This window comes from Salarias fasciatus, chromosome 10 (assembly GCF_902148845.1).
Source record: "Salarias fasciatus chromosome 10, fSalaFa1.1, whole genome shotgun sequence".
Lineage (NCBI taxonomy): Eukaryota > Metazoa > Chordata > Actinopteri > Blenniiformes > Blenniidae > Salarias > Salarias fasciatus.
Genome location: NC_043754.1, coordinates 21,321,345 through 21,345,331, shown reverse-complemented (window position 1 = coordinate 21,345,331; position 23,987 = coordinate 21,321,345). Strand labels below are relative to the sequence as shown.

The following is a 23,987-nucleotide window of genomic DNA, read 5'->3' as shown; positions in this document are numbered from 1 at the left end:
TGATGTTTCAGTCCTCAGTTTGTCACTACACGTGTCACAACGCCCTCTAGTGGTGCCAAGACAACACAACAGCTGGTTATTCACAGATAAACAAATCACTTCAGTCTTCATGAGCGAGGAGATGAAAGTCCACATTTAAATAAAACCCTGAGAGAGTTGAATTTTAAAACCGACGATGAAACGTGGCGGTAATTAAACTGAGCCGCCGATCAAAGGAAACCAAATGCAGCTTCGTGTTCCTGTCAGTGTTTCCCGTCACAGATGAAAGGAGACGTTTTGTTCTCCAGACTGTTTCATGTGGCGCTCTGTGTTTCTAACTGAGCCACCAGCACCAGAGCGGGCCTCGAGCCCGCCGCCGCCGCCGCCGTGTGCGGGTCCTCTGTGAGCGGGGCGCCGGCGTGCAGCCACACGCCCCTGCTGCTGGGGAGCATCAGGTGGACCGGGGTGGGCGGAGCCTCTGAGCTGCACCTGATCATGTAGAGGAAACACCTGGAAAACTGAAGGAGAGGTTGAATGTAGCGGTCACCGTGGCGCCGCTTCACCGCTCCGGCCCGCCCCTCACCTGGTTGTTGAGCAGCACGTAGATGACGGGGTTGAGGACGGTGCTGGCCTTGGCCAGCAGCGACGGGATCAAACTGGCGGCCGGCGGCACCATCCCCGGCCGCCCGAAGGAGGCCAGCATGGCCACCACGCCGTACGGCAACCAGCACAGCAGGTAGCCCGTCACCATGGCGACCACCATCAGGAGCACACGGCCTTCCCTCCACTCGCTGGACGACCGGTTGATCCTGACGACCTGGAGGCAACACACACACACACACACACACACACACACACACAGGCTGTTATCAAACCTGTTGTAGCAGGAGCGGCGATGCAGAGGTCAAAGGTCAAACGGACCTGCCGGGCCATGGCTCGCACGGCCAGCAGGATCCTCCCGTAGCAGAAGAACATGAGGAGCAGCGGCAGGAGGAGGCAGAAGACGAAGAGACAGCCGATGTAGGAGCGAGCGGCGGCCGAGCGCTGCCGCCACTGGACGGAGCAGGTGGTGCCGGGGCCCTCCGGCCCGTAGCTGCACCGCAACACACACACACACACACACACACACACACGAAGTCACAACACTCGCCGTGCTTCCTGACGGCGGGATCGTCCGAGTCGCCACTGACCTGCTCCAGCCCAGCAGCGGCGGCAGCGTCCAGGCCAGCGAGTAGATCCAGGACGCCGCCACGGCCAGCCGGGCCCTGCAGTGCCGGGAGCCGTCCGAGTGGCCGCCGCCCAGCACCGTGGAGTAGCGCTCCAGGGACAGCAGGGACAGAGACACCAGAGACACCATTCCTGCCAGAGACAAGCAGCCGCCAGTGAAACATCGACTCTTGTATCAGTACGTCCACATTTATCTACAGAACGACAACAGAGCAACGAGCAGTGGCAGAGTGTGTCTCTGGAGCCGTCAGTCCTCTGTTTCATATAGCTGAGTCAACCCACAAATCATGAGGCCGTTCATTCATCTCTCTCACTGTTCCTACAAAACTTCATCAACATTTGTTCACTTCAGCTAATCCAGGATGAGTTTAAACTCTGAATCACATCTTATAGAGGGAAAGTCTTATGATCTCCCTTTAACCTGGACTGTAACTGTAGGGAAATGCATTTGTGGGATGAACAAAAGAGCTCACTGAACTGCTTTCCTGCTTTTCTTTGCTGTTGAGTCTTGTTGTATGAATGACTAAGAAATCCTATAAATACTGAAGAGATTTATTTTTGTCTTTTCAGAAAGTGGCAGATATATTTAATAGCTGGAAGTAGGTTCTGCTCAAACTGAAGAATTCCGCTTATAATTTCATTATAGCAAAAACATTAGAAAAAATCTTAAACACAAAATAATTAGAATACTCAGAAGTGCTCTACACTGTATAACATTATCTTTAGTTTTTACAGAACTGATTACAGAAAATGAGCACTCAACTTAAAATATGTTTTTTTTCCATGATGTTTTTATGTTTATTTCTTTCCATCATGTTTCATGTGGGGTGGATGGCTCCATGCCTGCAGCTGTGGAGCCACATGTGGCGCTCCATCTCCTCTGAAGACTCCATGAAACTTCAGAAGATGGATCTAAATAAACATTTGATTTTAGTTTTTTTTTTTAAATTTGCGTTCCATACTGATTTCAAAGATGATTAAAAACAGGCAAAATAAGATAAAAGAGCAAAAACAGCCAGAACGGCTTTGCGGAAAAGAAAAAAAAAGGAAAAAATAAGAAAAAAAAGGGAAAAACAGGAAGTAAATAGAATAAAAAAAAAGAAAAAAGGGAAAAATTAAAAACAGACAAGGGAAATGAAGTTAAAGGAAAATAAAAAAAGGAAAAGAATAAAAATGGCTAATAGATAGCTAAACTTTCTCTAATCACGAACAGACTAGATACAAACAGCTAAAGAGGCTGAAACAGTGAGAGGGGTCTGGCTGCAGGCAAAAACTAATGTAAAAGAAAAACCCTTTGAAAACAGCTCGAATGTGAATCTAACATGTTGTTTTGACGCTTCTTTGATGCAAACCTATTACACCATTTTGTGCTTTTTCTTCATAATATGGAATATTATAATAACATAACTGACAAGCTTTGCAGTTCCAGATAAATTTTATTTGGTGAAAAATGGTGAAAACTGCTCTTTAGGTCCTAAAAGTTGCAAAACTGATCTTTGTCCTTCAGACGCTTTGGAATAAACTTTGAGACAGACCTGACAGCTGGGAACGTGATGCTATCAGAGTAAAGGTCACTTTGGGCGGTGTGTGTGTGTGTGTGTGTGTGTGTGTGTGTGTGTCGTCCCGGATCACCCACCGAACAGCGCGTTGGAGAATCCGTACCAGCGGCAGCCGTGCGTCCCGGTGAGCCAGCGGCCGCGCACGCTGGCGGCGAAGCTGAGCGGCGTGCCGAAGACGCACACCAGCATGTCGCTGACGCTGATGTTGATGAGCAGCAGGTTGACCGGAGTCCGCAGCCCGGGGAAGCGGGAGAACACCAGCAGGGCCAGGAAGTTACCGGCGAAGCCCAGCACCAGGATGCAGCCCAGAGCGACGGCCGCCGCGGTGTGCGCCGCCCGGCTCAGCGCGCCCGCGTCCGCCTGCGCGCCCGAGCTGTGCGCGCCGCTCAGGTTGCCGCTCTGCTGCACCTGGATCATCGCTTGACGGTGGAACGAACGCGTCCTGCGGCTCCCGGAGGCTCGGAGAGGGGCTTCCTTCAAGCGAGGGTCACATTAAGACGCTTCCATTCTGCGGGGGAGTGTGAGGATGAGGAGGGTGAGGAGGGTGAGGTGAGTGGGATGGATAACCTTCTGCTTCTCCCACACACTTCTACATCCCCGTGACTTACTGCCAGCCGTTTAATCACAGCCCTCAAGTGTTTTTACAGTAACAGCACATTATTATATGTTTCATGGAGGGTCAAATCATTTATATCTCTATTTCTGGAAAAACAGGACATGCTTCAGTCTTAAAAGTAAGACAAGTACTTTTATTAATCCACATTAGATTATTATGAAGAACCCACCAGATTGGAGACCCAAATAACTGAGCCAGCTCATCAATAATATAGATCTGTGCTTTGGCATTGGGCTCATGTCACATTCAGCCATAGATGCTCAAGGCGTTTAACTCATTCTCAGTCAGGACTATTTATTTCCTCATTTCAGTTTTCTGCTGCAAAAGACTGGAAATCTGCAAAACATACAGACCCTAAAACTTACATTTATCCCAAAAACATCCACCCAGTCAGCGATCCCCTGCAATGCACTTGTTTTTAGCTGTTATTGATTTCTTTCTTAATTTATATCCTTGTAAATATTATAAATAAGACTTTCTGTTAAGATTGTGTGACACTATTTAATTCCATTTCAGGTCATTTCATACAAGAACTCCTTGGTAAAACACAGTTTAAATAAAACACATGGTAAATATTCATGTTGACTCATATCCCCCACCATCATAGTTAAACCATCTAATCTGAGCAAAGTTGGAATAAACTGCAATTAAAGTGCTTCCTCTGATTATTCCCCTTCAACATATCTCTAACAAAGCCTTTACATGTGTGTGTCATTATTGTGGACATGCAAACTTTTAATGAGCTTGAGTTGGTGAGAGGTCACGCCTTGGAGTGTGCTTCCTGTTTAACTGAAGGAGGCTCTCAGCTCATTCATGCTTCCACTGCTCTTTGCAGGAAGAATAAAAAACTAATTGCTTCACGTGCAGCTGTTTCAGCTCGTGACCACCTACACATGGAGATGCTCTGCGAGGAGCCACATCACCACATCCATCCTCAGTGAAGACCTCTGGAGGGAAGGAATGCAACAGTGGGTGTTGATGAAGCCAGCATTTGTAATTATTTTTGCTGCCTGCACGTGCAGTGACGCACTTTTGAGCTGTTATGCTCATCTGTTGTGTTATTATTAGACAATGGGGCACACGTTTTGAACCTTTTGCTTCAGACTGAATTGGCAATACGTAATTTCTCTTAATTATAATTAGGATGCTTACTCAGTTGTTGACCCTGTACATATTCTGCAGTATTTCACTTCAATAAATGGAGGAGGTTCACGACAAAATAGCATTATACAAAGAGCTCCCATAACATTTATTCCCCGCAGCTTCAGCTATGTGAAAAGCTTCTGCAGCTCAACAAGGTCTTATGTGTTCATTGAGGCTCCCCAAGGTTTAATGCTTTTTTATGCTTGACTTTTCAAGGCCCTTTACCACATTGCTGCTTTTCTATTCCAAGTATTGAGTCTGCGGAGAGGTGGCAGTCACACATTCCCACCTTTTGAGAATTTCAAATGTGTCGTGCTTCACTTTTGCCATCAATCTACAGTGTATGATGAACTATAACCCCAGCACAAGGTTGCAGCAGTGGGGGAAGAACGTGCACCAAGAGAAAAACCGTAGGCGGCAGGAAATTATTGCCATATAGCGTCTTAAAAATGGACTCTTCCTGATGGTTAGTGTAGCATTTCATTGATTACAAAAGGCCTGAACAAATGCCCAAAGACCTGGTAGCTGAAATGATTAGTATGTTTTTTTCATGCTGAATGAATGAATGAATATTAATAATAAATGTGTTCATGTACATAAAGTAATTTGAGTTTTTTTAATTAGAAGTACAAATAGATATTACACAAATACAGCATAATGCACAACACACAAGTATATATATATATATATGTGTGTGTGTGTGTGTGTATGTATATATATTCTTATATATATTCTTATATATATTTTTTAATTTTTTTAATTAATTAATTTCAAGGCACTACAATTTCAAATAATTTGCTTTGACTAAAACATAGTTTTATTAAGAAACAGTTCTTGCATCATTTCATTGTAAAAAACAATTAAATAATTAAAAAGAAAAAGAAAAATTGAATTAGAAATAAAATTTGGCAAAAAAAAAAAAAAAAAGGGTACAACCGAGGAGCGCGAGCACACTACGTCGTCCCAGTGACGTAGACAGAGAACGACGTTTCCGTAGCAACCGGGGCCGGTCCGTTACCCGCAGCGGTGGACGTACCAGCGGAGCTCAGCGAGGAGCAGCCGGGGGGATTAGTCGTCGGTAACCGGAAACCACCTCTGGCAGCGGGGGCGTAGAAAAGAGACACGGGGGGAGACGCAGTATCGAGGCGGCCAGCCCGCAGGTCCGCACGGAGATGCTGAACATGTGGAAAGTCCGGGAGCTGGTGGACAAAGCGTGAGTACGGGAGGAGCCGGGGGAGCGGCGGCGGCTGCCGCTGCTGCACTCCGCGGCTCTCCGAGCGGCTCCGGCCGGCCAGCATCAGCAGCTTTCCCCGCTGACAGCGGGCCGTGACGTCACGCCATAGCCCTCAGCTGTTAGCCTCGATTAGCTGGCTAGCTGCCAATCCTTAACCTTGTTCCACAAAAACATGCTTTATAGCATCATCTGCAACCCGGTGCACCTCTGTGGCGTTTTATTCAACTCAGACGCGAAGATACACTTAATATAAAGGAGATATTTTAATATATTTTTGCAGTCCACGACGAGAGCTACCCAGTTAGCGGATATCGTTAGCATGGCTAAGCCCAGGTCGGGTGTCTGTGACCGGGAGCCGCCGCTGCAGAATCACGCCCTGTCCCACCCTGATGATGCCTGCTAACTCCACTGCACACCCACTTCACCTTATATCCAAAGCCAAGTGTTATTTAGGAGAAGATGAGTGCCTGTACAGCAGATAAACCCTCTTTCATGGACACAGCGAGGCCCATTCCCCCATAGTACCGAACAAAGCTTGCTAGCTGTCCAGCAGAACGTCCCGCTTCAGCCCATGCTAGTTCTGCTCCCCATCACATTGTTTGAACATTACGCTACGCACGCTTCTTTTTCACGTGTACCTTTGTTGCATGAACAATGCGCAGCATCGTGCATGCAGGATGAGGAAGAACAGCAGTAGCTTCCAACCTTGTCTTCTTCTGATGCCAAACTGAGTTACAGCCAGATCACCCCAGTTTTTTACTCTACACCCACTTCAAATGACGCTTTGCTATCGTTTATGTCAAGCTGGAGGAAAACTGCATGTAGTTTTGCAAAAGAAACTCAAATTAACCTTCTTACCACAGCATGAGACAGGTGTTAACCTGTTATAATGTGTATTTAAGCTACTTGTTTAGTGTATAACAGTCATAAATGAATACAGGTTAGATTGTGGTTTGCAGAATCGTTGTATGGTACTGTGTTGTACCAGTGAACCACTGACCATATACACTATTGTTACATAACATTTTGAAATTCTGAACTTTGATTAACCTGAGTAAATATGTGAAATTTGACTAAATTGTACAATTATAGTGTTGAATTCTGCATTAGTAATATTACGTCACTTCTGTTTTGAATCTCTGCATTTTAACTTGGTAAGATAAGAGAAGAGAGGATAATCTTCTATTTGTCCCTCAATAGAGAAATTTGCTTTGTTGCAACAGCAAGTGGACAATAAGAGTCGCAATAGAATGCGAACAATAATAATTAGCAATAAAAACAATAACATCAGGGTTGATATTGTTTCAGCTGCACATATATGGTACTTATACTTTAAGAACTATGAATCAGGTCAGTGATCCATACCTACTCTGTGGTCACTGTGTTTGTCTTTGTGCCTGCAGGACTTATACTGTATGTCTGATCGAAATGATAAGTGATAAACCCTGTATTAGAGGCCTTGTGGTTTCATAAAATCATCTTCATTAATATGGAAATTAGTGCAATGTGACATACATTTAGATTTTTATATATTTATATTTGGGTCATGTGATCATATACTGTATAAACAGCAACCAGCTTTTTAAGTATACCCGAAGACACTATAGTCTGATAGATTACAAGCCTCTGTTACATCCTAGAGATATATTTATTATACTTTATACTTTATATTTTATTTTATACTTTATATTGTACTTTTTTTAATACTTTTTTTTTCTATAAATAATCCTCTTTACGTCTCATGTTACATTTTCTTTAACCAAATAAAACATTTAAATTATGTGCTTTGCCAAAAGTTTTCTACACAGTGGTTGAGTATCTGGGTCGTCCCATCTGTTCAATAAAAGGTGACAAACATAAGGCCCGTGGGCCAAATCATAGACCTTTTCATCTCGTAAACTCTGCACAACAACAACAACAACAACAACAACAACAACAACAACAACAACAACAACAACAACAACAACAACAACAACAACAACAACAACAACAACAACAACAACAACAACAACAACAACAACACCTTAGAAGTTTAAGCGTAAAGTTGTCGATGGCTCTATTTTACCGGTCTGGCCCACTCAAGGATAAACTGAACAGTATGTGACTCCTGACGATTGACCCCCTTGTTATAAATGATCGATCCTATCATGATTGTAATAATCAGAAAGAAAAAACACAAATAATTTTTTTTCTTTCTCATTGTCTCCTTTAAGTGGTTGTGTTGTGTGAATAGACATCAGAAACAGAGCAACGGCTTGTGAAGGAGTGTCAGACGGAGACCTCAGTGGAGCGTTAGACGCTAACAGACGGCGGCTCTCATCAGCGGTTGGTTGTGCCTGGCTGGGTGTGATGAATACCTCTTATTATTGATCCGTCTCAGCAGAGCTGGCGGCGGCCGGCGTTTCTCCCCCCACAGACTGAGTCTCATGTTGATATAGTGGAGCGGTTACTGCCAGTGTTGAAGCCACTGATAACAACACAAAGGCAGCTTCTGTTGTTGTGTTCTTTTAGCCGAGGTGGCGGCACAAGAGAAGCTGCTGCTGAGGTAGAAAGGAATAATGAGACGATTGAAGTTCAGGAGGAGCCGGGGATTAAAGATGCAAGGAAAAACATATCAGGAAGGAGTGGCAGTGAACAGACAATACACACAACACACACACACACACACCGACGAACTAACTAACACTAAAGCAAAGAAAGGTATGCAGCACACAGGCTTTCAGAGTGCATCCATTATTCATCCAGTGGTGGTTTTTTAGCTGTCAGAGAAACGGCTCTGTTGTATTGTGCTGGTTAGTATCACATTCATGAACAGGGGTGTGATCTATTAGTGGATTTAAGGCACATTTTAATGTTTCACCATGTGAAATATATCAGTTGGGCTGATGGTCCAGCAGGGGTGTGATGAGTAGAGTGTGAATCAGTGCTGAAATTGACTCACCCCAACACTAATAATGATAACAATCCAAAACAAACCCGATGGCATCAAATGGAAAACTGTTTGCTGAAATAGGTTCAATACAAAATGTGTTCCTGCTTCTTTCAACAGCACCAACGTGGTGATGAACTACTCAGAGATTGAGTCTAAAGTGAGGGAGGCCACCAACGACGACCCCTGGGGGCCTTCAGGACAACTCATGGGAGAAATAGCCAAGTAGGTGTTACACACCGTCACACACAGTCACACACAGTCACACACATGGCCCTTGTCTGTGTGCGGACACACTCAGCAGCTGTCTGATCCCTCTCCCTGTGTCCAGATCTACCTTCATGTACGAGCAGTTCCCGGAGGTGATGAACATGCTCTGGACCAGGATGCTGAAGGATAACAAGAAGAACTGGAGACGGGTCTACAAGGTGGCTGGTTCAATTCTCAGCGTGACTTCTGCTCTGAATGTCTCCATATCGTCTCCTTGGTTCAGTCCAGACGTTCACACAGCGTCCAGTCTTTACTGGACCGAGCAGATCAAGAGTACACGTGAAGCTCTTAGAAGCAGAAATCTCTTTGATTGAATGCTGTATTGGAGCAGTTTCTCAATTTTCTTAATGGTGATCTTATAAACCTTCAAAGAAATTACACCTGCCCAGAGGCAAAGAGATCAGAGCGAGGCCGACACACACAAGTCAAAGTCACAATGAGCTTTATTGTCAGTTCACACACAGTGGAAGTGAAATTTGGTCACACGGAATAGGAAATAATAGAGTACCTAAACAAAATATATCAACCAAAATACAATAAAATAAAGGAAATAGTGTGTTTAAACAAGTGTTTAAATCTCAGTCTCTCTCCTCTCCCCGCAGGCCTTACTGCTGCTGGCCTATCTGATCAGAAATGGCTCGGAAAGAGTTGTGACCAGCGCCAGAGAACACATCTACGACCTACGATCTCTAGAAAACTACCATTTTATCGGTGAGCCTTGGGGGTGAACGTCGTGTTTCTGGGTTCCTGCTCTGATCTCAAACTGGGGATACAGTGTCACTCACGGTTCCTCCTGTCTGTGTCCAGATGAGAACGGTAAAGATCAGGGAATCAACGTACGTCAGAAGGTGAAGGAGATGGTGGAGTTCATCCAGGATGACGACAGGTTGAGGGAAGAGAGGAAGAAAGCCAAGAAGAACAAAGACAAATACATCGGCGTCTCCTCTGACAGTATGGGTGGAGGAGGAGGAGGAGGAGGAGGAGGTGGAGGAGGAGGCGGCGGTGGCGGCAGCGGCAGTTTTAAGAACTGTAAGTAGCTTAATGCATTCTGCTGTGAAGAGAGTGCACGATTCTTCAGTGTTCTACCATGTTTGGAAAATCCTACTAGTAGATTGAAGTTGCATCTTGCATACACGTCTTTCTGATAAGTGAGATGAAATTCCGTTCCGGCGGGAGGAGGAGTGGCCATGTTTACCTCACATCAGAGCGACTGAGCTTCATACACACGTCTGACGCATGAATTCAACATGCGACACATCACATGCACACGGTATTTTGAGGAAAACGGCAGCGCAGCTGGTCAGTGTGGAAGAAAACGCCATTGCACAAAAAAAAAGTGCTCCGTGTTCATTTCTTCCTGAACGGTTAAAGGAAAACACAACAAGCTTGATTAGTCTGGTAAACAAATCCAGTGCATTCAGTATAGGGTGACTCCTGGAAACAGCTTAAAGTCACAGGGCAGTGCATTATGGGACTGATTCTAAATCAGATGATACTCTTCATGCATACAGACCCACGAATCCTTCTGATCACTTTATATGGATGTTCATGGAAGCTAGACAGCTCTAATTCTATTTACACATAATATGCTCATCAGAACTGTATTAACAGTTTATGCAAACTAATACCCCTTTCACACTGGCCAAAAAAAACGTTTAAACCCGCTAATTAACCGGGTCCTCATGGCAGTGTGAAAGTGTTCACTCGGCATTAGACCCGGGTTTTTCAACCCTGCAATCGACGTGGGTTTTTAGCGGGTCGCTACTATCGGCTTTTTAGTGGGAGGGGCGAAAGGGAGTGTGAAAGGCAGACGCGAGTCGACGCGGTAACTTACGTGATGACGTTGACGCAGCGTGGCTACGTTAGCGCGCTAGTTGTTGTTTCTGGACACAGCGTGAGATTTCCTTCGTCAAGATGACCCAGTATTGGCAAGATAGCGAGACCAGAGAGCTCCTCTGGATCCGTGGGGAAGGGGAGATTCGTCTACAGGTAGCGGGGACTGTGTTCCGCTGCATTGTTTACTTTCGCTTTGCTCCGTCGCGCTGATGATGTCATCAACGCGGGACGCTATCAGCGCGGGAAGACGCGGCTCGCCAGCAGGCGGTTAGACGCGGGTCTGCAGGCAGTGTGAAAGGACACAAAAGGCGATTATTAGCGGGTCGAAAACACGGGTCGACCCGCTAGTTGCAGTGTGAAAGGGGTATGAATAACAGATATAGATGAAATGTGTTTCAAAAAGTTGGATAGAAGAAAATCAAATACACGGCATTTGAAGTTGATGCATAGAAAATTCAGTTTGGTCCAATGCTGGAACGTCTCATTCCTTGTCTTTGCAGCCAACGAGTTGGATCGGACTAAGTGGGATGAGGACTGGGATAAGAGCAGAGGATCGTTTCCCTTCAGCGAGAAACTGGGAGAGATCAGTGACAAGATCGGAAGCACCATCGACGACACGCTCAACAAGTTCAGGAAGAAGGAGCGAGACGATTCGCCCGACAGAATCAGGTGAACATTTCACCGGTTAAAACAGCGAAGCACTGGCTGCTCATCGGAGGGTTTCTGTAAAACATTTAGATCATCAGCGTCCAAACCAAAATACATAAAGATCACTGCGCCCAGTCGTATAAACAAGCTCTAATACAGCCTTCATCTGGTTGCCATAGTGACAACGAGGAGGACCGAGCATCGAGAAACGGGAGGCAGGAGGCTCTGGAGTTCAAAGACGAGGAGGAAACTGTCACAACAAAGAGCATCCAGATCACACAGGCGACGGAAACCACCACCACCACCACACGCAAACGCAGCGGAGGCACCAGCAGCAAAACCCTGGACCTGGGCGCCGCCGCCCACTACACCGGAGACAAGAGCCCCGAGGAGAAGGTACGCACCGTCCCTGCCCTCCACAGGACGCACGCCTCTCTCTGTGTATGTACAGTTCTTCTGTCTGTCTGTCCCTCCAGTCGTCAGTCAGGCAGTCCTCCAGCAGCGGGCTCGCAGATCTGCTGGTGATCGACCCCTCGTCCACCCAGAGCGCCACGACAGGTCAGCACAAGCCGCCCGCGCTCACTTCCGGTCCAGGAACACTTCTGTTCTGTTTCTACAGTGCCAAACACAGCTCAGTCGCATCAGGGCACTTTTACCGATAAAAACCAACAGTCCCACCTGAGAAATATTTGACGGGAATCATTGAAATCGGTGTTTCTGTTCAGGTGGTAGTTCGGACCTCATCGGGGGCTTCGCTGACTTCTCCTCCCCGGCAGCGTCCGCCAGCCTCCCCACCTCCACCGGTAAACCTGCTCACTCTGCTGTACTGAAGCTCATCAGAGCGTTGACAGATAGGGGCGTGTCTTGCTGAAGGACAGGACTGATGAGTTGTTGTCAACCCGTCCATCCCAGCTGCTACGTCGTCCACTGGAAATGGAGAGTTCGGAGACTGGAACGCCTTCTCGGCCAATCCGCCGGCCCCGTCGCACCCCGCCGCCTCCCAGCCCGTCGCCGACCTGTTCGACAGCGTCCAGTCACCCGCGGCGCCGGCCTCCAATCCCGCCGCCGTCCCTCCCTCCGCCGAGCTCTTCAACCTGATGGGCGGAGTCAACCATCAGCTCGCCAATCCACACACGACGCTCAGCGCCTCTCAGAGCATGACCTTCTCTCTGGGGGGGGTGACGCCGGGAGGGTCCGTGGCCATGCCCGCCATGCCGCTCTCTCGCTCCCAGCAGGTGGGCGTCGCTCGTCTCACGGAACATGTCAGCGTCCTGTTTCCTGTGCATCGATCCACCTTTGGATCTCATGGTCTTTTGTGAACTGTTTGTCACAGAGTCTGACGGGGATGGCGTCTCAGCAGCCAATAGGACAACAGCAGAAGGTCGGCGTTGGGGGCCAGGGGTCGCTAGGGTCGACGTGGTCCGACCCCTCGGTGAACATCAGTCTGGACTTCCTCTCAGCAGGCCTCAACCCAACCAAGACACCGCCCACACTCAACAATATCATTCAGCAACAAGGTGAGTTCGGCTCCTTTTGGAGTTCATTAGTTATTCTGAAGGAATTCATTCCTTCGTGAGTTTATTTTGAGAATTTATTTTCCCAGTGAAAATGTTTGACTTATAGTCAGTGACTGTTGATTTAAAACGGTCCCGCTGTGTGTAGGAGTGCCTCCTGTCAACCTGCTGGCCCAGAATTTTGGAGGACTGACCCTCAGCTCGCCTCCCCACGTGACGCCCATAAGACCACCCGCCGCTCCCATGATGGCGGGAGGCGCCATGACGATGGGCATGCCCGCCGCCATGGCCGGCGGCGTCCCGTCCTCAATGACCACGGGCCTGCAGAGTGGCATGCCGGTGAACCAGGGCATGATGGGAATGAACATGAGCATGAATATGGGCATGGCCGCTCCAGTGATGATGGGCGGCATGGGCGTGCCGGGCGTCGGGATGGGCCTGACGCACGCCATCTCCCCGGCCGTCGTCCCACCCAAACAAGATGCCTTCGCTAACTTTGGCAATTTTGGGAAATGAAGGTTTGCACACGTGTGCAGGCGTGTTGGTGTGGCTGCGAGTGTGTGTGCGTGTGCATGTCTGACATTAGGAAAGTGTTGAACCACAGAAGGACTGTACTTGAAGACGACCTTGCATGCTTCTCTCCCTGCTCGCGCTCCCGTCGGCGAGCCGGCTCCAGTCGCCCGCCCGCTCGCCGCCCCGGTCTGGGAGGGGGGGAGAGTACCAGTACCTCCTGCTGCCCTTCAGTCACTTGATGTGTGAAGTATTGTCACACAGACGACACCAGAAGTGCAGAGAAGGTGTCCGCACACGGCCTCTAGTCATCTCTTCTCCGTGAGGGAGGACCTTCTCATCTCCACCGGTTTTCTACAGTCTCATCACCTTCACCACAGAAATAAGCGAGAGCAGTTTTTCCTCTGTGACTGCAAGGAAATCCTCCGGATACGGGGGAATCAGACACGGCGTTGTTGCCTTAATTTTGCATTGTAGCATGAGACATCATGTTCCATGTGATTCCAGCCACGTTCAATGAGAAAGTCAAAAGCCATTCCATCGTTCTACCAGCGGAGGTAACGTGGCGCTGGCCCTGGAGCAGAGGCAGAACACCGCTGATGTGTTGAGGCAATCGGTGTTGGTCGCACTTATTCTAGAGCCATAACGAGGTGGACGGGCTGCCTGTTACATCCTTCTTCTTTTAGTTTGCGCTCTCTCCTTGGATCAGTTAAGCAGGTGAACGCTCAGAGGGTCAGTCACGTTGTGCTGAAGTTTGAAAGCGAAACGAACAAACAGAAGTGACTCGCAGTTTGGCTCAACTTCACATTTTGGATGCAGTTACCAGATCAATATCAAGAGATCAGTCAGTATTTTATTCTGATGTTTTGTCTTTATAGCACCATATTATTTCAATCACTTCTGACTTTTAGGAAAGCTTTGATTTTCTATTTTACTTCCACAAAGCGACGCTGTCTTTTTGAATTGAAGGACAGAATAAATATTTTCCTATTGGCTGTGAGAAAAGGAGCATCACCATGTATGATTTGTTAAATTTCTTTCATGTTTACAGTAGCTGATTTTTTTCTGGGACCTTTAATCACAAAGTATTTGCCGGCAAATATTCTTCATCTCACTGTTCACGACTTAACCTCACAAACCATGTTACATTTCGGAAAAAGAAACTCCCCATTGTGAGACAGAAGAGTGCTGTTCGCTGAGTTTTCATAAAGGATTTGTGGGTCTCGCTGAGACCAATCCAAAGGGGTTTATGGGGTCTTCTTGAGTGAGCTTTGTGTGAGAAATGAGTGATGTGTGTGTGTGCGTGTGTGTGTGTGCGTAGTTTTCTCTGTTTGATGTGCAAACACAGCTACGCAGAGCCTCCTGTCATTTTCTGAGGCACTGCACTCCAAATGACCAAATCTTTATTTTGTTACTCTCAGAAGGATAATTCCATAGCTTTTAGTTTAATATTTTATTAGTTTAATTGTACGTTCATGGGAGAGCTACTGCTAACAGAATTTAGTTGGCTGAAATCATCTATTGTTTTTTTTTTTCTTTTTAGTACAGCTCTTTGATTTGATTGTACTCTATTTTTTCTGTATTTCATCTGACATTAAATTAAATTATAACAATAGAAAGCTGGTTTCCTTCGTTTTTCTTCATTATCTTGCATCACATTTGTACTGAACATAATTCATAGCAACATATACTTAATAAAACAAATGTCACAATGATCTAAAACCTCTTCGATGCAATCACATTCAGAAAATACAAATGTCTTTGTAGTGTTGAAATGCAGGTACACATTGGTTATTGTGGGTTTCATGGATTCATTCCACCTGGTCAAGATTCTCTTTGTTCACTTTGCAGATAATCCAACAGAAAAACAATGCAGGTGTGTGTAAAACCTGAGTGGAGGACAGGTGTTCATCAAGGGCATTCATTCTGCTCTTTTCTCAAATATAACGCAACTATGGCAACTTGTCTAATTGTTAACAAAGAGAGCCACTGGAGAGACATTATCTTAACCACCTGTATTGAAAACGTTTGTATTATTCCATTAAATATTTTTATATTTGTAATAAACAATCTTATGCTTGGTTTTTTTTTTCTGTCAATCTGGACAACTGGGTGTAAAAGAACTACAGACTGTGACCTCAGTTGCATAGTTCTGTCATAATTGTTATTATAAAAGTTGTTGCTGGTTTGTTCTTTTTATCCTTATCTTGTGCGATGTCTTGAAGTGTGCCTGAAATTAAACATTAAAAAATAATAACAATAAACAAAGTTAGAATTTAACAGTTAAAACTCCTTGTGTCGAATTATCAATCTGTTTATTAATGTTTCCTAAATACAGCATTGTTTTTTGGGGTAAACAGTAAATATGCAGAATTGAATTAATTTTTTTCTGATTCACTTATAAACGCGGGAAAGTTCCGGCCTCGTGCAACGGAGGGGCCCCCGGTTGCCTTGGCAACGAGCCGTATCAGAACCGTTAACGGCGCCGATCAGTCGAATTAATCGCCTGGGTTTGACGGACGGCGGCCGACCATGGAGCAGATCAATGAACGCAGGGTGTTCTATGTGGAGCACAAACCTCAGCCCGCGGACTGCTTCCGGGTCCAGGCCGACAGAAACGCGCCCGTCGCCGAGTCACATGCAGCCGGTGAGTTCCTGTCCCGATCCGGTAAAGCTAGCTAAAAGCTCCCGTTAACGGAGAAGAGGCACGTATATCTGTCACTGTTTTTAATTTAGAATACACATATATTCTTAAAATAAATACATGTAAAAAAAATGAGGAGTGCAAATCTGATTTAAAGATCACCAAAGTCTCCAAGAGGCCCTCTGCAAGTCTTGGTTTATGGGCCCCTCTGGTCATGTAGCTCATTCTAATCATCGATCATCCAGGCAACTACCATAAACTTCTTTTTCTAGTTTATGATAATGAATTTGCTTGAAAAACTCGACGCGAGACTTCTTGTTAGATTGTAATCCACAGTGGTAGAAGTCATAGAAACAGATTAGCGAACTAGCAGAAAAGCAATATATAAACCTGAAGGAGCTGTACAGCAGCATCAGTGTTGTTTACAGCATCCTTCTGTACACCAGGTGTGTTTTTACCCATCTACGCTTTATAACATGAAATTTTCAGTGAATTCACCATGTAAGTACGATCTACTGTTGATCTACACTTCATATTGAAAGAGCTATACTGAGATACTGACTGTCATAGGCCCACTAAAAGTAATACACTTAACTAAAATAAAATGCATTTACTGTAAGGAGAACATAAACTAGATCTCGACCTAAAAAATCATTTAACTTAAATAAACAGTACTCTATTAAAATGAAAATGTACTAAAACAGGCAGTATGAAATACAGTAAAAGAAGAAATACCGGTAATAAATACAAATTAATACTTAAACAATAATGTAATAAACAGATGATTCCTTGAATAAGGTAACTACTTGGCACAGCAGCCTGGTTGAGGTAAGGGTGAAGGGAGGAGAACTGTGTTTACAGAATACTGGGGTTTTATACAGTGAAATAACTGATAATACACTAGGCCTGCACAATATATCGTTTGAACATTGCCATCGCAATGTGCGCATGTGCAATAGTCACATCGCAGGATGTGCAATATTTTTATTATTATTATTATTATTTTTAACTTTTGTTTTGCTTCATAAAAGCAGCAGGCTGCTACATGCTCCGCACAGCCACTCTCTCCCTCCCTCCTGCTCAGCACTCACCGCCTCCCTCCCTCCTCCACAGCAGAGAGAGAGGGGGGGTTCGGGCTACACTCTGAACACAGGCGACATGCAGGAGGAAGCGACAGAGGATTTAGTCCCCAAGAGAAGGCCAACATGTGAAATTTGGATATATTTCGGCTATAAAAAAAAGACGATACGGAGCAAAACAACGTCCTCCGCCGACAGTGCCTCGTCGTGGTTGCCTCAACACGAGGTAATACGTCAAACCTGTTAGACCATTTGAAATGCCATCACAAGCTCCTGTATTTCCAGTGCAAAGCCAAAGACCCCAGGTGAAACTTCATCTTCTCAAAAAACAATTACAGAAGCCTTTGCCGGCATAACACCGTATGATAGGAACTCCAAACAGCATCGACAAATCACGGATGCAATAACTTTTTACCTAGCAAAAGACATGGTGCCATTGAACACCGTGTATCGTTAAAGAGGGATTTTAAAAAATGATCCGCATGCTCGACAAGCGGTATGAAGCACCACGTATTTCTCTCAAGTGGCCATCTCCCCAAATAGAGCTATTCAGGTCATTTGATGAAAATTCTTCTATTTTTAATATCGCAATATATATCGCAAGCCCCCAAAAAATCGCAATGTCAGTTTTTTCCAATATCGTGCAGCCCTATAATACACAAATCTTCACTCAAACAGTGTAGCTTTATTAAACATTTCAAGCTTCAAATGTTGCCATGTAAACCGGAAACATCAAAAACAAAACACCACAAATCATTTTTTCAGTGTTTGCTGGTAGTCAGCTTTGGTTTGGGTAAATCTATCTTTCAACTGCTGCTGTGGATATTTGGGAATTCTTTATGGTCATAGCTCAAAGGGGTAAATGTCTGACACTATTTTTTTTATTTTTTTTGCATGTGTAGAATTTGGCTGCTGGAACTGAAATATTCAGCATTTGCAAAGTGAATACTGTGCATGATGTTTCAGGTTCTCAAGAGGATTGTGTCCCAGAATGCAGTCCCAATCTGGAACTCCTCACCCCAATGTCACCCATTCAGAGAACTGATCCCCCCAGTTTTACCATCGCGCCCACAGAGACAGGTAAAGTTTTGCAAGATTTCGATTCATTTAAAACCATTCTCAGATGTATTTCTCTCTGTATAGCAGCATCCATTTAACAGTGGCAGTGATGAACCATTGAGAAGAGAAATGTCTGTTTAGTTTGTAAATTATTGTTGTAAGACTTTACATTTTTTAAATATTTTATACAACATCAAATTTAAAGTTTGTCTGAAAATGATCAACGATTCGAGCATCTCTGAACAAAAGCCTTTTTTTATTTCACTGTGAAGTGTGTTCTGTTCTGAACATTTCAAACTAGAGGCAGTGAAGTCAGACCTAAAATGTTTCCCTCAGATCTGAAAACCATCGAGTCCATCCAAACCAAGACAGGCTTGACTCAGCAGCAGGTGAGCGCCTTCAGCGTGTGGTGCTTCGTCAATAAAGAAACCTTGAAGAGAGTCCTCTCCAATGCCGACATGACGGACATCGAGGTCGAGCTGAGGTACCAGTGGTTAAAACTCAGCGAGGAGCAGAGGAGGCCCTACCATGAAGCGGCGCACAAGCTGGACATCAAGCGAAAGCAGGAGCTCCCAGGTACAGACGGTCTACACCTCAGTGAATGGATGGTCTTTAAAGGGCTGTTCATGTGTCTGTGTGTATCCCAGTGTTCCTGAAAACTCAAAAGTCAAAATACTTGCTAAGAGAAGCAAATGTACTCTTTCTTGCATCTGCTATTTATTTTCAATATTATCTAGAAAACATTTTAGTGTTGTGTTGTAAAGTTTGTTTAACCTATTGCAAAGTTCAGTGTCTTCAAATGTAGACATAAAATGTCTTTTTGCAACTTTAGGTAAGAAATCCCATCTACATGAAGATGTATTACCTCCGCCAGGAGGTTATGTAATCATGTTTGTTTGTTGGTTTGTTGGTTGGTCTGTTAGCAACATTATGGAAAAAGTAAAGGACGGATTGCAATGAAACTTTGTGGAAAGGTGGGTCTTGGGCTAACTTAGAATCCATTTAAATTTTGGTGATGATCCGGATCACTGTCTGGATCCAGGAATTTTTTCAAGGATTCTTTATCATTGAGAGATAGGGAGTCTTTCACATAGTTGGGCAGGCCCGCCGACAGGACGCGCCGCGCACGGAGGCGGAAGCGCCGAGCACCGAGTTTCAGATCGGCGCCCCTGTTAACCTATCTGACGGTTCATACAGGAGGCGCGGGGAAGCGCTGCGCTCCTCTCTATTTTCTCCGCCAGCCGCGCGTGCCGTGGTGCGTGTCGTGGATTTTTATTTAAAAAGTATCCTAAACCAGTCACGGTGCAAAAAAACCCACAAACATATTTTCCGGAAAAATCTCAAAATCTTCAGTTATATCCATTCTTGGTTCTTGAAGTCTTCAGTCGTGGTTTTTCTCGGAGAAATCAGGCAGAATCGGAGTCAGAATGCAAAGTAGAGAGCTTTATTACTAAAACCCCCGGCAACCAGCGTGACCGTCTGAAAGCTGGCGCACAGACCGCTATCCGCTCCTTCTCTTTATACTGTTTTCCGGGAGTACATTGCATCTCATATGATTTTTCGTCAAACTACACACCTGCTGCAAAACACTCCGTAACATTCCACACATCTAAGAGCACACTTGTGAATCAGTCTTTTGCCTCTCTTCCCCCCTCCCTGCAAAGGTGCCTGTCTGTGACCTCTTCTGAGTCCTTATCAGGATTCCACTAATTCTTAATCCATCCTTCACAAATGCCAGATGTTGTTCAATAATTCACATAGTGTCACATTCCTTGTCAAATGAGCCCCATTTGTGTAAGAGGGAAACAGAGAGGCAAAGTCACATGTAGTTTTAGCTTTAGAAAAAACAGACTGTCCAGCTGCCAAGCAGCTGCCGTAAAAATGAAAAACGGCAGGCAGGCAAACATAAAAAGGATACGTGTCTTTTCCACGCCTGTGTCCACTAACACACTATTTCTAACAGAGACATGCATAATGTGAATAATACTAAATAACATAATATAATAAGCATGATGTGAAGAATATTATAAAATGATTCAACAAGCCGCCAGTTGTAAAGCTGGACAGAGCAGATCGCACCAGACAGGAGGTCGGGAACGGAAAACACGAGAGAATCCGGTCAATTTTCAAATTAAAATAAAGTGAAATAACATAAATTATGTTGCTTTTCGGTTTTCCTTTTCAGATAAACTCACACACACACACTCACACACACACACACACAGGGAGAGAGGGCGCGAGGGCGAGAGATAGGCACCGCACACCGCAGCGCTCCGCTCCGATCACACCCCCGATCACAATGTTGTTTTAGTATATATGGTGTTCTTATGGTTGTTGGTGACCGATTTGAGCTGTGGCGGAGGTCTGCGCTCTTTGAGCGCCAAATTCTAGTTTAATCATGTTTTCAGTTGGGGGAATTAGTCTGTGGTTGCAGGAAAAACCGACACGTACAGTATTCTGCTGTAAAAAATGAGCCTTATTCTCGCTAACTGCGCGTCTCTTGTCTGTGTTACACCAGCAAATGAACCCCAAAAGAAGAGAAGCAGACAGAGCTTGAACTCAGGATGTGAAGAGCAACCTGCATCGCAGGCTGCAGAGAGTCCACCATCACAGGCTGCACCACCTGCAGCATCACAGCCTGCAGGACGTGAAGCATCAACTGCAGAAGGAGAGGCAGCATCACGTGGAGCAGGAAATACTGAAGACAGACATGCAGGATCACAGCTGGAGAGACATGGAGGAGAAGGAAATGAACCATCACAGGCCGAGAGACATGTAGCTGAAGGAAATGAACCATCAGAAGTTGCAGGACGCCAAGCATCAATTGCAACAGGATGTGCTCCATCACCAGCTGCAGGGCGTGGTCCATCACCGGCTGCAGGGCGTGGTCCATCACCGGCTGCAGGGCGTGGTCCATCACCAGCTGCAGGGCGTGGTCCATCACCAGCTGCAGGGCGTGGTCCATCACCGGCTGCAGGGCGTGCAGTATCACACGGAACAGGACATAAAAAGGAAAGACATGCAGCATCTCAATCTGCAGGACACACAGCATTGCAGGCTGTAGCACGGGCAACATTACGTAGTGTCAGACATGCAGCAAAAGGCCATGGAGCATCACAGTCTGCAGGACCTGCAGCATCACAAGCTCCAAGACGTACCGTATCACAAGCTACAGGGCTGACAGCATCCCAATCTGCAGGGCCAACAGCACCACAGGCTGCAAGGCCAACAGCACAACAGGCTGCAAGGCCAACAGCATCACAGGCTCCAGGACCAACAGCACAACAGGCTGCAAGGCCAACAGCATCACAGGCTCCAGGACCAACAGCACAACAGGCTGCAAGGCCAACAGCACAACAGGCTGCACCAGATCATCAAGTCCATCAGCTTTCCTTATTCCCGTCACAAGCCGTCCCTCCAGTTCAGTCCTCGCTCTACAGTCCTAGCGTGTACCCAGCCGTCCCCATGATGCCCTATGCAGTGAACTGTTATTACTACACACCATTTTACCAATATTACATAGTGGATCATCACTTCTGGGAAGAGCAACACCATTCGAGGTCAGCCACTTTGACAGAACCTGTACACCTGCCTTTTTTTCTGTGCTGTTGTTTACCCAGTCCGAACACTAAGATAGTCATTTTACAAATGACAGAAGTTGAAATGTTCCCACACAGTCATATACAAACAAGCAAAATCACAAAGATAGCTTAATGATTCTCACAGTGTGCTGGAGGATGGTGCATTTGTCTGGCATTCTCCTCCAGGCATTCACTGAAACAGTTTTTTGTTTTTTTCTAACTTACTCACTCTTTCTGTCAGGCTTCTCAACAGATACCCGGTTGCCAGCCAGTCTGTGGAAGAAGTTTGGAACGGCCACTCGGCTCTCATGCAGACAGGCTCGACGGCTCAAACGACCGTCGGCAGGCAGACCGCAGAGAAGAGCATGAATCCCTCCGACGTGAGCCAGCAGGCCGTCAGCAGCCCCCCGGCGTCAGAGGCCGATCCCGTCACCAGCGAGGAGACCAGGAGGACCCTCGACCACGACATCGATGTTGTTGGCTTCTAGATCTTCGTTCTCCACAAAGTAAAACTGGTTTTAGAGTAGACTGAAATGTAGAACTTGATAGGTTGAATCTGTTCTGATTTTACAAAGTGATCTTTCATTCCATCAGTTTACTGGCCTCTCTGTAAAAGTTACACCAGGTGGAGCTGAAGCACTCCCACTATTGGCTGTTCGAATTAGAGCCTTTAATGCCAGAATTTATTCTTCTAATGTTACTATTTGGTTTTTAAAGTGTTGTCATAGTGCTAATGTTTGTCAGTAAGACGAGTTCTAAATGTTCTAACATTTATACAACATTACATTTGTTTTTTTAGGTAAGTACATTAAATATACATTTGACAGTTACGTTAAATTTTAAAGTGATTTAAATGAAAGGTTATGAGAGTTTCAAGCTTTGCTGCTCTCTAACAGATTTGTTGTTCTGTAAGTTTGCAGCCATGAATTTGTCTTTTAATTCACTGGCGTTAACAGATTTATTTCCTTCCTGTAGCAAATGTATAGTTCCACAGAGTTGTCTCACTATTGTTTTAATTGAATAAACGTTTAAATGAAAGTAAGACTTTGTGTTTCCTTTATGAAGTCAGTAATGTTTGAGGCTGAAAGGGAAAATTCAACTGACTTCAGTTCAGTCCGTACGCATCCTTTGAAACAGACCGCTATTTCTTGAGAGGCGTCTGTAATGTTTTGGTCAAATAGTGACAAAAATGTGGAGTATGAGGATATAACGTTACCCTGACAGCGTGGCATGACTGTGTGTGTGTGTGTGTGTGTGTGGCCTCGGAGCCTCTGTACACATGTGGTTACACATTCCACCGTAAAATTCCTTCACAGAGCAGGAAGAGGAGGGGGGTTGTATGAACTGCTCCCTGACTCAGACATGTGGTCCTTTAACACTGCAGGTTAGTTTGAGACAAACTTTGTTTCTTTCAGCATCAAGCTGTGGTTCGAGTGTTTTAAAGACTTTCAAAACATTTAACAATGAGTTCCTGTCTCAGAATAAATAAATAAATGTGTCCACCAGAGGGTGGCATGCACACGCGCGCACACACACACACACACACACACACACACACACACACACACACACACACACACACCTCAGCAGTTTTTCAATTTTGTCGATTGACGAAATGTTAAATACGGAAAAACTTGGTTCCTCTTCTGTTTCTCCCCGCCACCTTTACTCTGAAAATTTGTTTCCTGTTCTTGGTCGCAGGAGGATAACACTTTCAACAGATGCTTGGTAGATCAATGAAAACAGAGACGTTTTTTTTTTAAAAAAAATGGCAGAATATAAAAATTTATTTAAAAAAAAATGTAATAAACAATAAAAAGAAAAGCTTACAAAGAAAAACTCAGAAACAGTTCACATTTCCAGATTATAAAACAATGCTCCTCTTCAGAATGACCTCAGGCTCAAATATGTGATGCTGAGTGAAAAGAAACCAAAAGAATAATGACTAAAGCTTGTTACATTCAGGACTGGTACAAAACATCTGCACAGCTGCTCAGGACAGGAAGTGAGAAGACAAAGCTGCCGGGACAACAGGACCGGGCCGTAGACCGCCGCGTGTCTGGAGCTGTGGAACTCAGTGTTGCGTTTAGACTCGGTCACTGTGGACAGTGAATTTGAAGTTGTGTCTTCCAGCTTTGTACTGTTTTGCAGCTCTGTTG

General features: G+C 45.3%; 2 protein-coding genes across 4 annotated transcripts; one reads left to right on the top strand and one right to left on the bottom strand.

The window, feature by feature from the left end:
• Positions 1 to 2: 2 nt before the first annotated feature.
• Positions 3 to 3,182, bottom strand: LOC115395575 (opsin-3-like). Its single transcript, XM_030101167.1, has 5 exons — positions 2,843 to 3,182; positions 1,170 to 1,338; positions 901 to 1,072; positions 563 to 796; positions 3 to 497 (listed from the first exon to the last, which is right to left on the bottom strand). Exons 1-5 carry the CDS (start codon positions 3,180 to 3,182, stop codon positions 294 to 296), a joined length of 1,119 nt encoding a protein of 372 aa, XP_029957027.1. The 3' UTR covers positions 3 to 293.
• A 2,334-nt stretch (positions 3,183 to 5,516) lies between these two features.
• Positions 5,517 to 22,903, top strand: LOC115395590 (clathrin interactor 1-like). 3 transcript variants are annotated; one of them, XR_003932295.1, is made up of 13 exons: positions 5,517 to 5,737; positions 8,808 to 8,912; positions 9,019 to 9,115; positions 9,560 to 9,668; positions 9,765 to 9,986; positions 11,294 to 11,462; positions 11,621 to 11,837; positions 11,918 to 11,999; positions 12,167 to 12,244; positions 12,354 to 12,676; positions 12,775 to 12,958; positions 13,104 to 14,515; positions 22,894 to 22,903. XR_003932295.1 is itself a non-coding variant. In XM_030101184.1 (13 exons), exons 1-13 carry the CDS (start codon positions 5,697 to 5,699, stop codon positions 13,469 to 13,471), a joined length of 1,959 nt encoding a protein of 652 aa, XP_029957044.1. In that variant the 5' UTR covers positions 5,517 to 5,696; the 3' UTR covers positions 13,472 to 14,616. The 3 variants fall into 3 exon arrangements, 2 of the variants coding, with proteins under 2 accessions (XP_029957044.1, XP_029957043.1); XM_030101184.1 differs by lacking the exon at positions 22,894 to 22,903 and having other exon boundaries at positions 9,765 to 9,914; positions 9,951 to 9,986; positions 13,104 to 14,616; XM_030101183.1 differs by lacking the exon at positions 22,894 to 22,903 and having other exon boundaries at positions 13,104 to 14,616.
• The last annotated feature ends 1,084 nt before the right edge of the window (positions 22,904 to 23,987 follow it).